General features: G+C 38.2%; 1 protein-coding gene across 3 annotated transcripts in view; it reads left to right on the plus strand.

The window, feature by feature from the left end:
- Positions 1 to 10407, plus strand: part of LOC109088449 (RNA-binding protein Nova-1-like) — a 54259-nt gene extending 43852 nt beyond the window's left edge. For all 3 annotated transcript variants that reach the window (XM_042739668.1, XM_042739669.1, XM_042739670.1), the window contains one exon: positions 1503 to 10407. In XM_042739668.1, coding sequence (XP_042595602.1) covers positions 1503 to 2525 — 1023 coding nt within the window. In that variant the 3' untranslated portion in view covers positions 2526 to 10407. The remainder of the gene's footprint in view (positions 1 to 1502) is intronic.
- Positions 10408 to 17829: the final 7422 nt, after the last annotated feature.

A 17829-nucleotide genomic window follows, 5' to 3' on the forward strand; every position in this document is an offset into this window, starting at 1 on the left:
GTTGCTATGCATCATTCCGACTCCCTTTCAGTCCCCCTTGAATGCTGGAGTTGAGTTTCCATGGAAACACTGACCCCTGGGAGTCATGCTTTTCAGGAGGAGCCTCTTTTTACCTAGTGATTCACAGCTCAGGAAGTACAAGAACAAAACACAAGCATCTTTATATTTATATTCTAATACATAATTTTCTGGGCTCATCAGTGTTGCATTTTTCCTCTCGTCATTTTTATAAGAATATCATTTTAATCATATTTTTCTGTTTTCTGCTTCCTGTCTCATATTTTTTTTTTTTTGATATACTTTGTTGTGTTTTGTACCTCAGATAAACCAGTGTTACACTATTATAGTATTTATATACTATTTATTTTGAATGAGCTTTTTTTTCACGCTTTTAGTCATTTTAACTTTAGTTTAATTCTCACTAATTTTGTTATGTAGTTTTGGCATTTTTAGTAGTTTTTTTCTTATACTTATATATATATATACATATATATATATATATATATATATATATATATATATATAATATTTTTTAAGTAATTGTATCTCTTCTTCAGCTTAAACATGTTTAATTAATTGCCAAGGCAACATTTTTAATTTTAAGTGTATCTTATATGTATATTGTAAATTAGTTTAAAATTTAAGTTTTGTTAACAATTACAATACTGAGATGAACATTTTTTTTTGTATTTTAATGTGATATTTTACAGTTGACCTAATGGGATACAATGTGGAAAAAAATCTAGATAAATTCAAGAAACAAAAATTCTCTAATCCTTTTATGTTATTTTAATATTTTATAAGCTCAAAATGGTGATCAGTTACAGCACTAAATACAGTTTCTCTTATACATTCACATAACTTTTAACTTAAGAACATGATATGTACACTGCTTACATAGAAACAAATTCAAATACTTTTAGGAAAGAAATCTTAATGAACACATCTAGTAACATTGCTTTTAGCAACATTTTAACAAGATCAGGATGTTCTGTGTGAAGCTTTGGTAAAACGTACCAGCATGAGTCACTGCTTGATCAGAGGAGCAAGCCTTTCTAAGTTAGGGAAGAAACCATGGTAACCACTGTTTACACTTTTCTTCCCTCCATCAATGAGGAAATTGTTTTTCGCAGAAATTGTCTAAAATTTACTCTCTGAGAACACTACACTGCTGTGCCACTAAATTAGTAGATTAAACACATCTGTTAGATGTAACTTGATTTGTGGTTTAACTGATAAAAAGGCAACTTGAAACAAAGTAATTGCTGTAAAAAGTGCAGGCATTGGTTTTTAATACATATGGGTGCAGTTGCTGCAGAAATAGTTGTTTGTGTTCAAAGACACTAGTTGTGCTGCCACTAATGGGCTCCCAGTGGATAAAAAACATTCTTCTTAATTGTTAATCCCAAAACTGAAAAAAATGGTGCATTCTTAACTAGCACAAGAGTGCTGGAGAGTGACTCATTAACTGACACCAGCCTCTCTGCTTATGTTCTCTTCAGGCCAAGCTCATAGTGCCTAACAGCACGGCAGGGCTGATCATCGGCAAGGGCGGAGCCACGGTGAAGGCCGTCATGGAGCAGTCCGGTGCCTGGGTCCAGCTCTCACAGAAACCCGAAGGCATCAACCTGCAGGAACGTGTTGTCACCATCAGCGGGGAGCCTGAGCAGAACCGCAAGGCTGTGGAGATCATTGTGCAGAAGATCCAGGAGGACCCACAGAGCAGCAGCTGTCTGAACATCAGCTACTCCAACATCTCCGGCCCTGTGGCCAACTCCAACCCCACCGGTTCCCCATACGCCAACTCGGCGGAGGTGATGCCAGCTGCTGCGGCAGCGGCGGCGGCCACAGCCTCCAGTCTCCTAGGGCAGGCCAGTCTGGCTGGAGTGGGCGCTTTCCCCACCACCATGTCCAGCTTCTCAGGAAACGACCTGCTGGCTATCACATCCGCGCTGAACACATTAGCCAGCTATGGATACAATACCAACTCCCTGGGCCTAGGGCTCAACCCTGCAGCTGCCTCAGGAGTCCTCGCTGCTGTGGCCGCAAGCGCCAACCCAGCTGCAGCTGCGGCCGCGAATCTGCTAGCCTCCTATGCCAATGACGCATCCACCAGCTCCGGCCACCCGGCGACCAGCCTGGGAGGCTTCACGCTAGGATCGCTCGCCGCCGCCACCGGAGCCACCAACGGCTATCTGAGCGCTGCTTCCCCGCTGGTGGCAAGCTCCCTGCTGGCCACTGAGAAGCTGAACGAGGGGGCCAAAGATGTGGTGGAGATTGCGGTGCCAGAGAACTTGGTGGGTGCCATTTTGGGGAAGGGAGGCAAAACGCTTGTGGAGTACCAAGAACTGACGGGAGCCCGCATTCAGATCTCCAAAAAGGGAGAGTTTGTTCCTGGCACCAGAAACCGCAAAGTTACCATTACCGGATCGCCAGCCGCCACACAGGCAGCCCAATATCTTATCAGCCAGCGAATCACATACGAGCAGGGTGTGAGGGCCACCAATCCGCAGAAGGTGGGCTAAAAACAGGGAGTATGAAAAAAGGAGAGAAAAAGAGTGGGGGATGGGGAAGATACAGAGAAAGATGGAGGGCTCGAATATCGACGAAAATCGGCCACATTCTTTGCGGGAAAAATCTCAGTATTAAAACAAAAAAAAAGATAGAAAGAATTCCTCTCAAAGTGGAAAATTTGAAAAAGAAAATGTGTAAAATGTAAATATGGGTTTAATCCTTAAGTTCAGGATTTTTATTGGTTGATTTTGTTTTGCTTTTCTTTTGTTTGTTTTTTTGTGCATTTTCTGGACAGCAGTGAATGGCATTTCAACCTGGCATGCTGCCACGCTGCAGTTCCGAGCAGATGGGCAAGGTGGTCGGATGGGGGACAGTGGGGTGGAGCAATCCCAGGAATCGGCCCTTTCCCCACCCCCATCCCCTCCTAGCTGACAGATTTTTGTTCTTTAATTTTGTAGTCCTTAGTTTAACTTCCACCCTTTCGCCCATGCCTTCTCTTTAAGAGGGCCTGAGACTGATTATATATCCCCCCAAGTCTGACACCCCATACCCCAAACCCCAGCCCCCCTCGCCCCAGCCCTCCTGATCCCAGCCGGCCCGACCCTGCCCTGCACTGGGCAGGATAGGGCAGGGGATGCAAGGCTGCTGCAGGGTCTCTCAGCGCCACTAGACATTGACCTGGGGTTCCAGTTGGACCAGGTGTATGCCACTACAGATGTTGTTAGCATAAGGGAAGCTTGTAGATCATGTTGCGGACATAGGCCAGGACGCAAAACGCACCTGAATCTTTCGTACCAGATCTCCTAGAAAATTGTGGCATTCGTCTATGGATTTCGAGATCTGGTGTTTATACAAATACAATTATCATTATTATTATTATTACTACTACTATTATTATTACAAATTATCATCACCATCAACGTTATTTATTAATATGATTTCACCCATAAGGACTGAGGTATTTCCTTTTGTTTTTCTTAATCTGTGAATTCAGGTTGACATGAATGTAAAGACAATATTTTGGATTTAGTTTTTTATTTAAATAGATTGAATCGTGTGTCCATGTAATATATGTCTTATTTAACATCCACTGATAACTGCACCGTCGGCACCAACAAAGAGAATAGGGGCAGATGTACTCTACAGTGATATTAATACAAAACACACACACACACACACACACTCTGCAAACTATTACCAGATTTAAATGCTGAAAATGCAACTAAACATACGCAGACTTGAAATCACAGTGGGACTAGACAATTTATTCACATATCTACTGAATGAGAATGTAGGTCTTTGCACAAGTCCAAGGGAGTGTCAGAATATGACTTTATATGGAAGCCAATCCCTTTATGTAACATCCCAAAACATATCCCCATCTTTACTCTACGCTGCCCCTCTGCAGCACGAAAGATTGTGCACTTTGAGCCGCTGCAGTCGAATATCTGTGCAAATCTGCTGGAAAATTTGCGTAGATATTCCATATCAAATCAGAAATTAGCCCTCAGAGCTCTGAGGCGTTTCATGAACAACATACTACTGAATGACTACGAACAAATTCTGATCTGCACAGGCTGCTCAGTAACATGGAAGTCCCAGGTTGTCTTTTCTATTACTTTTTTTTTTTATATATATACGTCCAGAGGCACCAGTAAATCAAATTTTAGAATGGGCTGCCCGTGTGAAGATCATCCTGTGCAGATCTGAAATACCCATGTGCGACGTATGTGCTGCTAATAAGGTCCTATTTCCTTTTTGTTTTGAATCTGAGTACACTGAATTTCGTCTTAATGCACTGTGAAGTGTGGAGGCCGTGATGGAAGGCCAAAAAAAGTCAGGGTTTCTATATCGTAATCGCATCGATGCATCACCATGATGGAATGTACTCATGTGGAACGTCTCATATTTATAACAACCTACATGGAGTCAAGGTATCGCTTACCATAGGGCGGAAAGGAAGCCTGGATGGTTTGTTAGGTTGAGGTCAGACTCTTCGGACCAGTTTTTTGGCATCATGTTGCAGTATCCAACCTTATCTTTCCAAGTGTGCACTAACTACCCGCCAGCTGACCGTGTACATTTCTCGTGAAGGGGCAGAGGATGGTATATTCTGTACGTTTAAACAACAACATATTGATTCTTTACCAGCTGGAATGAGCTTAAAAATACCAAACTGCTCCTTATTATCAAGACTTTAGCACAGAGAGCATTTCCCAAAGAAGAATTAGACCAACAGAAAAAGACAGAGTTTGTGCTCTCTCTCTCAATGACTAAAGTAATGATTCTTTCCTCTCCTCTGCTATTGGAGCACCAGGGAGAGTAAATCTGAACCGATTGGTAAGGAGGCTTCTTTATTCTCATCTAAAAACCATCACCTCCCCTCACCTCTTCTCAACACCCCTTTTTACCTTCGTGCACCCCCATTCTGACACATCAACCCAGAGACCCCCTTTTCTCTCACATCTCTCCATGGGTGGCGATGTCTGGTGTAACAGTGCATGTCTGCTTGCCCTTTCACGAAACAATGATGAACGAAAGGGAAGATGCGCCTACAGAGTAGAACTAGAAGCTTGCAGTAGATCACACTTGCGCACATCACACCTTCGAAAAGGGACTTAATACGAGCCATCCATATGTTTGTATGGTGTGCATGTGTGTGTAAATGCGTGTAAAGAATGATAAGTTTGGATAAATATGAATGTGTATAGCAGCTGCACCCAAGGTGAGGAGGTTTGAAACAGCAATGACTCCAGGTACTCTATTATAAGATAGTTGCACGTTTTTGTTGGGGTGCAATTTTCAAAAAATAATACGTAATATTATGTGGACGAAATACTTCCAAGGCACTCACGTGGTAGGATCCAACAGTGTTTACGTGGTTCGGCAAAACAGCCTTCTTCAGCCTTGTCCTGAAGAAGGCTGTTTTGCCGAAACGCACAGATCTACTTTTAACCAGTTGTAATGATTTAAGCCCAGTTTATTAAAGGCTTTTTATCCCACCACGTGAGTGCCTTGTAAGTATTTCGTCCACATAATTTGATGTTTACCTCCATCACATCCAATGAGCACCAGTGGCTATATAAAGACACCCGTGTAGCACTCTCTGCTTCTGGTCTAATAGGACGTAATAGTTCAGATTTGAAGATCAAGACAAGGAAGCGATGGCAATCGAGCGCCTCCGCATTTTAGAGTGCATCTGTGAGTTCGGTTTTACCCATGATGCAGTACTTCATCAGACACTTCAGAGCTTGAACGAGTCTCGGTAGATCCCCCAGATAATTTTTTTTTCTTGTTTAAAAAACAGTTACATCACCGTTTGATTTAAGACACATTAAAAGCAAGATATTACTGTGACAATTCAATGTGAAAAACTATAAAAAAGGTGCCAACATAGTGTCAAGGAGCAGCTTTCTGTTTTGTTGTTTTTGTATTCAGTACTGAAACAGAGGGGGGTCTCTGTTTTTTTTTTTTTTTTTTTAGTAACTGGGAAAATAGATCAAATGTGATGAGTACTGAAAGCAATATACGTAGTAGCATGTTGTCATGTCTTGTCCTTTTATTCTGTCTGTGTAGGAGCTTTGGATTTACCTAGATGTTGAGTAGATTTGCATATACTATTTTTTAAGTTGTGAAGATGCTGCTATTGAATAAGTGATGTACTAAAATTTAAGATTAAAAAACATATCTGGTCAGTCATTTAGCAGGATGTGGTAGTTGTAAGAGGTGTAACTAAATGCTACATTGATAATGAAATAATTGCTATATCAGTGAATTAAATAAACCTGTGCCAAAATAGATCTTTACGGATTTAAATGTGATTTAAACACCATTAGTTAAGAGCAGACATACTTTTCTAATTTAAAAAAAGAAAAAAATGTGAAAAGTGCCAAACAAGCCACAGTTAAGATATAACTAGCGGGGGTAAAGTGACTAGAGAAGCAAAAAATAGACATTAGCACTATAAGGATGAGAGTTTTCTGCCCCCTTAAACTAACTAGTCCTTGTTAAAAAAGAAGGGTGGGATTCATCTCGTAGGCCAAACTAAAACAGGGTGCCATGTGGCCATTTACACACATCCCCTGGGGCTAGAAGACTGCCGAGTTAGCTTAGCATGGTTAAAGTTTTATAAGATATCAGCATTCTTAAGTCAGCCTTTTATAGTTCTGAAAATGTATTTTGTGAAGATAGATGTTATCTTTTTTGCACGTCGATATTGCATGATACCAAGTGAAGCGTGGATTTAAAAAAAAAAAAGTGAAGACAATATCGTACAAAAAAAAAAACAATTAGGCAATGTGCATTCATTTTGAGGACAAATCTTTGCATGGCAACAACAGTTTGAGCTATTAAATTAGCTTTTTCACATTTTTACCTTTTTATTTTTAGTTTTGCTAAGACAAGCTGGAGTTTTTGTTGTCCATGAAAACTAGGCCACAGAAACCAAATCCATTCATAGTCATGGTCATATTCAGCTTCATAACTATAGCACTCATTTTGTACAGACTTATCAATGTTTTGTGATAATTTCTAAGAAAAACAATGGGAAAAGTTGGGTAATGGAGGGTTAATTTAGTGACATTAACATGGCTGTGAATGTATTCACCACTACATAAGTTTGCATATCACTCTTTCGATCATGATTTTAGGGCTTGTGTTTGCTGTGTCAGTACTAACATCATTAGGCTTCTGTTCTTTAGCTTGTTCTGCCATCACTGCACATTAAGCTTGGCCCATTCTCGCGAGAATATGCACTTTATACTTCTCTTACGCTTCATGCCACCCCAGATAAGAGCAGCCCTGTTTCCGCTAAACTGCTTGAATCCTTTACCTCAGACCTCCACGAATAAAGGAAAGGGGCGGGACTTCCCGATGACGTCATAATGCAATGATGTGGCACTACTGTTTGCATGAGAACGGATTGGCCAGATGCTCGGAGCTGACCAAAAACGGCAGAATAGTTTTTACAGAAATCGTTATTTTGACAGTGTTTTGTATTATTACTATTAATGATAATAAGTGCCAAAAAGGGCATGTCTGATATCATGAATATCATTTTTTTCTCTCGCTCTCAATTTCAACGTCAAAATTGCACTGTGCTTAGTCATGGTTGCTATGTTTTCATGCGTAGAGGAGACGGCGCAGTTGTGTTTTTGTGCAGTCGAGATGAATGCAAACTTATGGTTTAGCAGTTGTCGAGAAGGTCATTGCTTTTATGTGGGCGCACGGCTAGAGCTCGTCGCTCTTCCCAAACCCCACACGCCCCCCCAGTCCAAACCCCCCACCCCACGCCATCAGAAGACGACAGTCCGGGGTCACTCTTGAGCTCGTACCCATTGAAGCACCAGCAATGTTAGAACACATTTGTCATATCACTGTTCTGTTCTCTTTTTTATTTTCCTGTTTTTATTTGTACGACACTCTCTAACCTAGACCAAGTATAACAAAAATGTCATTCATATGTATCCTGTTTACTCTCCCTTTTTCTCCCTTTTGCACTTTCACTGCTCCCCTTTTTTCCAACCACTCCCCACTCTTCTGCCGACCTCCCCCTCACACCCTCCCAGACTTTCTCCTGAGTGCCAAACAAAAACAGTACCATTCCAAACTTTTTGAGTTCTCTTGTATGTTGGACATCCATTGGACGCACCCATGAAGCCAGCATGTTTCTCCATAACATGATGTCAGTCATGACGCCTCAACATTACCCAAAAAGCGAGCAGTAAAAGCAAAGACCTGGATTAACACGGTAAAAACACGGCTGGCTACCTCTCATAAACTGCTTTTCCTAATTCTGTCATCTCTTCAACCTCCAGGACATCACTGATTGTGTGCCATAATGTTGGGGGGCACTGTCACTCTCCTCACCCCCGAGTCTCTCCATTTGATTTTCTCGATGGAAAACATTAAGCGCAAGCAAAGAAAAAAAAATCCATTTTAATGGCAGGTTTCTTTTTGTTCCTTTAGCATAAAAACATGCTCAAAAAAGCTGAGGAGTGTGTAAACGTCAGCCGTGCAGCCATCTTCTGTCTTCTGAACTTTGAACTTCTCACCCCTCATGAACTTTATTGACCTTCTTCCTCCCCTTCTATGTTCATCAACTGTTTGGACTTAAAATCTCCATTCCATCTCCAAACCTTTTTGAGACTGTGCAATTCTAGTTGAGATGATTGGATTTATTTCTCTTTTTTTAAGTCATCATTGGGGACGAAAAAATCAGAATAATAAAAAAAGACACACAAAAGAAAGAAAAAAAATCTATAAGATCCAAACTGTTTCCTCCACAATTTCATTATTTTCTCTCATTGTAAATATCTGTCAGATTTGGTTGAACTGTAACCAGAAACGTGTTCAAGGTAATGGGGCTGGCAGCATAAAATCGCTTTTGTGGAGTGCTCCTACGAGCCACCGATAGGAAGTTAAACTAAACTAAAGAAGCTCCAAGAAAGAATGATTGAGACCATCAGGCGGTCAAAATCCAGATCCGGCCCCTCCACATAATGCATAATCACTACTAACCACCAATGTAGACTAAGATTAGTGTAGGTTTCATACTTGAACTGATGGTAGTTGCTAATCTCATTGTACATATCAGACATGTCGAGTGTAAATTGTGATAATGTGTCGATTAGGTGTCTTCACCATTACAGCATCTGTTCACGAGACGAAATTGTTTCTCTGTGATGCCGAACGATCATTTTCATGCGTCTCAACCATGCTTGAGCTCCACATCTAATGTTTCTATGCTGCCAGCTTTGTTTTCTGATAACCCTTCATGAGCTTATTTATTTTCAAACTACTATACACTATTAATAAATGGCATCAAGAAACTAGACAAAAGGGAATGACTGGAAAGATGAATTACTGTTTTGTTTTTAGTATTTTAGTGGTTTCTTTTAACATCATCCATTAACTGAAAAAAAAAGTATTAAATATTTAATGTAACTGTAGCATTGTGTTTGTACAAAAAATAGTGAGTTGTGTTTCTTGACTTGTGGATTACCAGTGAAGTCAGCAATTTAGTGCTAATATCTATTAAGTCGTTCCTTTTCTTTTTCTCCTTTTCTTTTTTATTTAAGGGTTATTATTTTCCGACAGCAACAGCAGTCATTATAAATGTTCATTTTACCATCACCTGTCTTCTGTTGTCTTATTCTTCACCTCCCACTACACTCAGTTTCATCAAATAACACATTGCAAGTTTGTGCCTGAAAACCATGTGCTCGGTCTTGGGGGAGGGGCCATGCTGCGTGAGTGATGCGAGCGAGTGAATGAATATGACTGCTTGTGAGAGGCTTGGCCGGGCGAGTGTTGTCTTCTGTCCACCTAAAGCTAAAATCTGTTGGGTTTCCATTTACCAATGGAACCTGCTGATGTTATAGCTCAATCCCATCATGTAAGCCTAGTTGATTTTGATCGTCCATAACTCCCCCTCCTCCGTTTGCCGACCACTTTCCACCACTACCTTTACCCTCCCCCTTTACGAGCCATTCCCTTGCCACGCACCTCCCACGCCATGTGATGTTCTCCATCGATAACATACTACTCGACCAGACCCACATTAACTCTGTTCTCATGCCTGCAGAGGAGGCGGTTTCCAGTCAACCCGCCCTCCACTCATGATCCGCCACCATCCCTTACCGGCTGCCGGGTCCAGGCCCAAATTATGAAATTATTGATAATTTTAAAAAAAGTTTAAAAATGTAAAAAAAAAAAAAAAAAAAAAAACAGACAAGTGACTCTCAGGGTGTTTACATAATCTACCTTACTCTGTGAACTCACAGAACCGCAACCCAGCTCTCCCTCAAGCTTTTTAAGGAGCCCAAAGACAATTTACCATGTACGATCACTTATCAAGTCTTCTTCTTCAAAAAAAAAAATAAAAAATGACAACAACAGAATGATATGCACCCAATTAAAGGAGCAAGCAAAATGCTGTAATGTTTACAACTTAACGAGACCAACGCTGTTGAAAGAATGTGTAGGAGTTCAAAGACAGTTCTTTAATAATTACGTCATTTCGAAGTGACTTTATTTTAAATGATAATTTCAATGTGACATGTAGTTATGTGTTAACTGAGGCATTTTGGAAACATTGCATGTTCCTCTTTTTTGCAATGACTTACATTTTTTTAAATGTCAGAATGGCTGGTACAGTGTAACGTTAGAGCTACGTTTAGTTGCTAATAATAAACTACATTGATGTCATTGTTCATCTCACGTATCTTGGAGAAAGGTACCGGACTGCGGTCCGAAAAGAAAAAAAAATCATGTGATTGCGTTACTGTATAGAATTTGTTCATATTTGTATATGGTGACAGTGAAAATAAAGGATGTACTGGAAATATCAGGGACACGTGGGTAGAGTTTGAAGGGCCACTTACAACACCGACTGTAAAACTCATGAGGTAAGTTATATGAGGGGGAAAAGTATCAATTTTGTTTTTATATTTACAGATTTTACCTTTATTTAATATATGAAAATGAAATCCATCTCATGGATGTTTTAATGGAACTGGCATCTACTTGTTAGAGTTTAAATATTTAAATAAAGCTAGTAAGAAAACATTTTAAATAGTGCATCAGTGAAATAAGCCTGAAAAATTCATACGCATATGGGTGTCTTGAGTGCGACTGATATGCAAATGCAGTGTGTGTGATGTAACACAATGTAATTTCCCATCACATGCTTGGTCGTTTTTGCTCTTAATGCATGTGGTTTCAGGATGAAGTCAATTCAAGATGAGCTCAAAAACATGATAAAGTCCCTTGATCATTGTCATCCACCCACTTTTTCTGTGCACTTATTCATCCAAACTGCAAAAACCACCTTCACCTTCCCAACATGTCTCCAAAGCCAACACCAGCTAAAAGCACCGTGGAAAATCCCAATATAGCCATCGGTCAGAGAGGTTGACTGGTCTTCATGTTGGCTTCCAGCACATTGATCTGTGGTGGAGGCCCCAGGGAAATTAACATTCACCGCATGATTTAAAACCTGTCTCACCAAACCAACCATACATTAAAGAAGTATCTCCAGAGTGTCAAAACAGATATTTTAAACACAGCGTTCAATTCTAATATGATGTTTTGCAATAATTCCGTGCACGATGAGGGATTTTTTATTTTTTATTTTTTTAAAGGCAGCTTCTAGAAGTCCTGAATGGATAAACTGAGATGCTCTGGTAAAAATCATATGTATGAATATTTCCATCATGCAGAAGTAGTGTTTTCACAATCTAGCCACGATCCTGTGATATCTGTATCTGCATCCATAACTTGGCCCAAAGCTCTGAGCTCCTTTTTAAACATGGAAACTGTCATGATGAATAATTAGGCCTTTCAAGTGGAATCATCACTCCCTCTCTCTGTCTCCACTGGGAATGGTGAGCTGGTGTAGCTGAAGCTCCATCATTTCAAATGAATCCAATCTCGCTAATTGTGCACCTTTACCAGCCTTAGGCCATGATTGATTTTCTCCCGCTCCTTCCCCTCACCTCAAAACCAACAGGCTTTTCCTCTTTTCAGCCCAGCTGTTCCAGAAAGCAAACCTAACTGTCTCTGCCCCCCTCCTCTCCTCGGAGGGGGCGTAAAAGGAGTAAGAGAGAGAGCAAGAAGCAGACAAGAATATGCTCTCAGCCCTCATAAATCCCTAGAGTTGGAAAGCAGACCTGTGGAACATGTGCAAAGATCTCCAGTCCATAGTCCAGCACTTTTCAAGGGAGAAAGCACAGTACTCTGTCCTGAGATCGCGTCGGCCACTCTTAGCTCTTTTTATTAAGACAAACTATCTTGGCATTTACTTTCAATTCTGTATGTGAATTTGCTGAACACTATCTGTCACTCCTTTTTAAGTCAGATTAGTTACATTGGCCCTAAAAAGTATTTGGACATTTAAAATGTATGAATTTTTTATTACATTTGCTATTTATACATTAGTTATAAATTAAATTTAAACTAAAATTAAATTTTAAACTAAATATATATATATAATTTATTTGCAAAAACAAATAACTAAAAAAAAGTTTTTAAAATTGTTAAATATTATGTTTTTTATGTTATATTTTTATTGTGTTTTGTTGTGTTAGTTAGCTGTACTTATTTGAGTTATTTCAACTTAATCAAAATAAGCCAACTGCAGTTTGACTGAGATTAATTGGAATTCACGATGAAAAAACATATGGAGATAACTATCTCCTATCTCCAGTTATATGGAGATAACTTCATAGTTATCGTTTTTGCAAATGAACTCTTCATATATATATGTGTGTGTGTGTGTGTGTGTGTGTGTGTGAATTGACACACACACACACATACACACACACACATATGTGACAATTTATATTTGGAGTATTACAAAAATTATATGTATATATATATATATATATATATATATATATATATATATATATATATATATATATATATATAAATAATTTTTGTAATAATCCAAATATAAATTGTACTAGTATAACTATAACAAAATTGTAGAAATATAACCAATAAATCAGTTTTATATATATATAGAGAGAGAATAATTTTTAATAAATTGTTTATTTTGTTTGCCATTTTACAAATTTTAACTGGGCTTACACTTTTTGGGGCCACTGTACATTGGTAGATTTGTATATAAAATGACTAAAGTACCACCTTCCTACAGATGCTTCTTTATAAATTGCAATAATGTGCAGAAAAAAAAAGTTGAAGACTGAAAAAAATGACAACATCTTTCATTACAAATGTGTAAGAGTAAATCATTTTGATTTGCAGTCTGAGCAACAGCTTTCTGGCTGCAAACAGGCCTCAGGAATGCATGAGCCGCAGTAATAAACGAACAGTGCTGTCCCTCTTGTTTCCTCGGCTTCACAACAGGTTTCTGTGTGTGCGGTGGTGCTGACGTGAACAGCATGAATTCAGCATGAAATCTCTACTTTTAATAGGGCTGACTCTTTAAAAACAGCCAGGATACAGATTCAGTCAGTGCAGCGCAGTCTAATCGATTTAAAGCTAGTGCATCTCGGATACATGAAGGCTTGTGCTGATACAGAGAGTAGCTGTCACGTCAAAGCGAGGTGAAATCTGGCCCACAGGAAGACTATAAAACGAAAGTCAGCAATCTGAGTCACAGCAGAAAATCACTCTATCCTCAGATTACTGTGTGTACATGTGAATATATCAACCGAATATACAATATCACCGACTAATGCTAGGCTTCAATGTACAAATCTGACCATAAATACTGTTCCTAAGATGAAACCAAATCAGTTGGTGGTCCATAAGAATATGTCCTTTGATCAGCAATAATGTTCAAAACTTTATAATCTACCTTTTTATGGCTTTGATATATTTGTTTGAATGTTGCAACAAGATGTATTTTGACAAAATAGTAAAAACTGACAAAAACAATTGATAAATCACTCTAATTAATGTTCATTTACAATTACATTTTTTCTCAGTTACTTGATTGTTTGTGTTTAAAAAAGTGCAATTTAAAAAGCTACTACACTGTAGCAAGAAAACACTTTCTCTTTACTGTGAAAGTAAACTTCATCCTTGAGTCATGAAAGGCCGGATTTAAACTCTATGTTCTAGTTTAATTTTCTTTACTTAAAGAGTATAACATTTCCTTAAGTGGGAACGCCTGCATTTGTTTTTGACAGACCCAAATATCCACCTAGTTCCATTTCACTCAATTCAAACTGGTTTCATCGGTCAACACAAAAACACTGAAAATGATTGTAATAGTTTTGTATGGTTTTTTGTTTCTTGCTATTGTAATATTTCTAACAAATGAAGCTGATAAATTATCCTAGAGTTTGTTCATAATATAAAGAATAACTTTTAACATCAGTGTTTTATGACTATATGTACATAAGATAAAGAAATAAATTAAGAACATTGCAATGCAAAGCTGTGATTTTAAAGCACTGTAGCGTGTACAGTGATTTGTTTTTATCAATTTTATGGTACATATGATATGTTCTGCATTTCTGCAGTTGTTGTTTCTTTTCTTTTTGTTCATGAGCATATGCTTTAATAAATATGTTTTTTACAGTATATTGCTGAGGCGTAAGCCATTCTTATGACAAATTACAGCAGAGTGAACTTTATATAGGTCACACTTTCCTTATCTTTCAAGTGTGCATTTTTTCTAATTATCCATGAATTCTTGCTTTTATCTGTAATTAGCTTTGGTGCTGTACATGTAAGTCTTTCTCCAAAGTCTTTCATAGGTGATGTACATTAGCGCTGATGAACTCTGCTGGGCTAATGAGGGATATAAATGAACAAGTTAGAGTCTGTCTTTCTGCGCAACTGCAACTTCGCACCTCTGAGGGGCTTAATTGGGTCACTGCTTGCCACAGATATGACTGGAGCACAATGAAGACAACAATTTATGCTCCCAAGACGCGAGATAAAATAAGAAACATCTTAGTTCTTGTATAAATTTCGCCACCCTTTCTGTGTAGGCTGACGGTGCGAGACACCCGGCAAGCAATGATAAATCTACATGTCCGTGAAGAGAGTCTTTGTGAAAAAAGACTTGCTGAAATGTACTAGATAAAAAACCTGTAAATTGAAATACATATCGAAGTGCATACCCAAACAATATTATTAATAAGGTAAAGTGTGTCGCTTTTTTCTGTTGCAGCATCATTTGCAAGTCAACCAAATAAATGAGCAAATGGAAAAAAAAAAAGATAAAATTCATAATGCATGATATTAGTTCATATATAGATATACAAATACACATATTTGACATATTTCTATAAATTTTATAAATAAAATACAAAGTATACCCAATTTTATAAATAAAATATGAAGTATATCAAAATTTTATATAAAATATATATTCAAAAAAAAAAAAATAAGTACAGTGAGAAAACAAAGCTACTTTTGAATGGCAGTTTGACCCTTTGAGGGAAGTTTGATTGACAGGCAATCTGACCAATTATAATCTTGAATCTGCTATTTTTGTCCGACAAACTAACCAGACCAGAGAGTAGATTAACGTCAGTAGACTTGAACTTGAAAAAACATTTTTATTGGCCTTTTTAACGTGGTTGAAACAAGATACTTTCTGATGTTCATTCATGTTTATTCAGCACTATTAATTGTAAAGATGAAGAGATGATTGCTTCACATGCCGCTTGAACTGAGGCACTACAGCGATCTGTCATGACACATTAAAGGGGCATATAGCCGAATTTATTGTTTGAATTTCTTACAAAATGACAAAATTTGAAAGCTGACACTCTGTTTCATATCCTGCTCTGTCTTGTCTGTCGGCACATGTGTGTGTATATATATTTATATATATATATATATATATATATATATATATATATATATATATATATATTTTTTTTTTTTTTTTTTTTTTTTTTTTTTTAAATATGTACAGTGAGAAAAAACTGCTTTTCAAACTCATTATTTTTCAGTTCCATTTGGCTGTGTAACTTAGTGCAAATTGTAGGATATAAAAACAACATAGCCATCTCCAGTAGACTGAAATAAAATATAGATTTACAATAAAGCAACTGTTAACAGCACACAACACGGCAAGCTTTTGACTGAGCACAATATGTCCTCTCATCGTGGACACAAATATCTGGTAAGGGGCCTACAGTATTTAGCCAAGACTCACTGATGAAGATCCAGCATTGAACTTCTTCCAGCATCTCATTTTCCTAAAAGCTCATTTACATAAACTGAGCTCTTAAACTCAAACACCTACTTGAAACAGCTGTGTTAAATAAACATAATCATATCTTTGACACTGAGGTGATATGTTGCTCTACAGCCCGCCTCCCCAACTCCTGTCCTCCAGAAGACATCAACCGCCAGGCTGAGTGCTGAGGGGAGCCATTTATCTCTTTCACTCAGCCACAAGGGGACGAAATACACATCTTGTGACCTTTCTAAGCAACTCGCCACAGCAATTTGAAAGACCATAGAAGGAACATTTTATGGTGAGTTGAAAGGAGAAACGCCAGGATTCGCCAGAGCAGACGAGTGCCCTTGAAACTGGTGTGTGTATGTGTGTTTATGATGGATTTTAGTGCTGTGGAAATCCAATAGACGGTAATATCACAGCTTGCTGATCAAAAGCAACAAAAGTATCTTATGCAAGTGCTTATAATCAGTAGTGACAGTATAAGTTTTATGCAAGTATGCTTAAAAGTATAGGCAACACTTCCAGCCTTACTCTCTTAAAAAATATGTTTTTTTTATTGTCCTTGTTGGTTAAATGTGGTTATTTTAAGATTTTTTGAACCACTGCAAAAAAAAAAAAAAAATTAAATAAATAAATAAAAAAGTTTCTTTATAACACAAAAAGGTTCTTCAGATTATTAAAATATTCATCACACTATGAAATGGTTCTTTTAAGAACTGTTCACTGAAAGGTTCTTTTGGGAACCAAATATGGCATTGCTGCAAAATGCCCTATGTGCATTCTTTATTTTTAATAGGTTGGGAAATGCTTTTTCTAATTGGTCTTTTGCTTTACAAAGTTATGAAAATAGCGAATAAATGCAAGAAAAAAAGTTTTTATTCTAGACTGCTTTGCAAGAAGGTTTTATTTTGAAATACTGTAATATTCTGGCATGCAGTGCCACCATCCACACAAAAACACTGTAAGCAGATCATAGAGACTATCAGTGCCAATACTTTCTATCTACTTAGGCATGCAATGCTTTTGTTAAATACAGCCCATATACACAGACACACACACACACACACACACACACACACATATATATATATATATATACACTGTATATCCAAACTCACACAAATGACAGAAAAAATAAAAATAATCACACTTCCTAAGCAATGACAAGGTGTGTATATGCAACAATTCTGTACACAGAAAGGGAAATCCTCTCTTTAATTTGAATCACAAATGCGACTCAGTTCCCAATTATCCTCCTTTAATAATATCTTCTCCCCATTTTTCCAAATTTTTAAAAAGTTTTGATAGCAGCTGATGGTTAATTATGGTTGAATTTAAAAGAGGTTTATAGAAGGTTCTAGTGACCCAGTTTCCATCTGCACTCTCCCTTTTATCCCGACAAGCCATGAAAAAGAGGCAGAAACAGAGAAGATGTCAGAGCCGCACAGAGGGAAGCGTGCGTTTGGCACCGGTGGGGAGTAAGTGACCCTTGGACAGATGGAAGCACAGCATGTCTGGCAGAGACAGTGCCGGCCTACCCTAACGGGTCATGCAGTCGCCACCACGAACCCTGGCCTCAAACAAAATAAGGCTTGTTGGGTTTTCGTTTGGGCAGAGAGAGAAAATGGCATTTTTTT

The sequence above is a fragment of the Cyprinus carpio genome, chromosome B15 (genome assembly GCF_018340385.1).
Source record: "Cyprinus carpio isolate SPL01 chromosome B15, ASM1834038v1, whole genome shotgun sequence".
Taxonomy (NCBI): domain Eukaryota; kingdom Metazoa; phylum Chordata; class Actinopteri; order Cypriniformes; family Cyprinidae; genus Cyprinus; species Cyprinus carpio.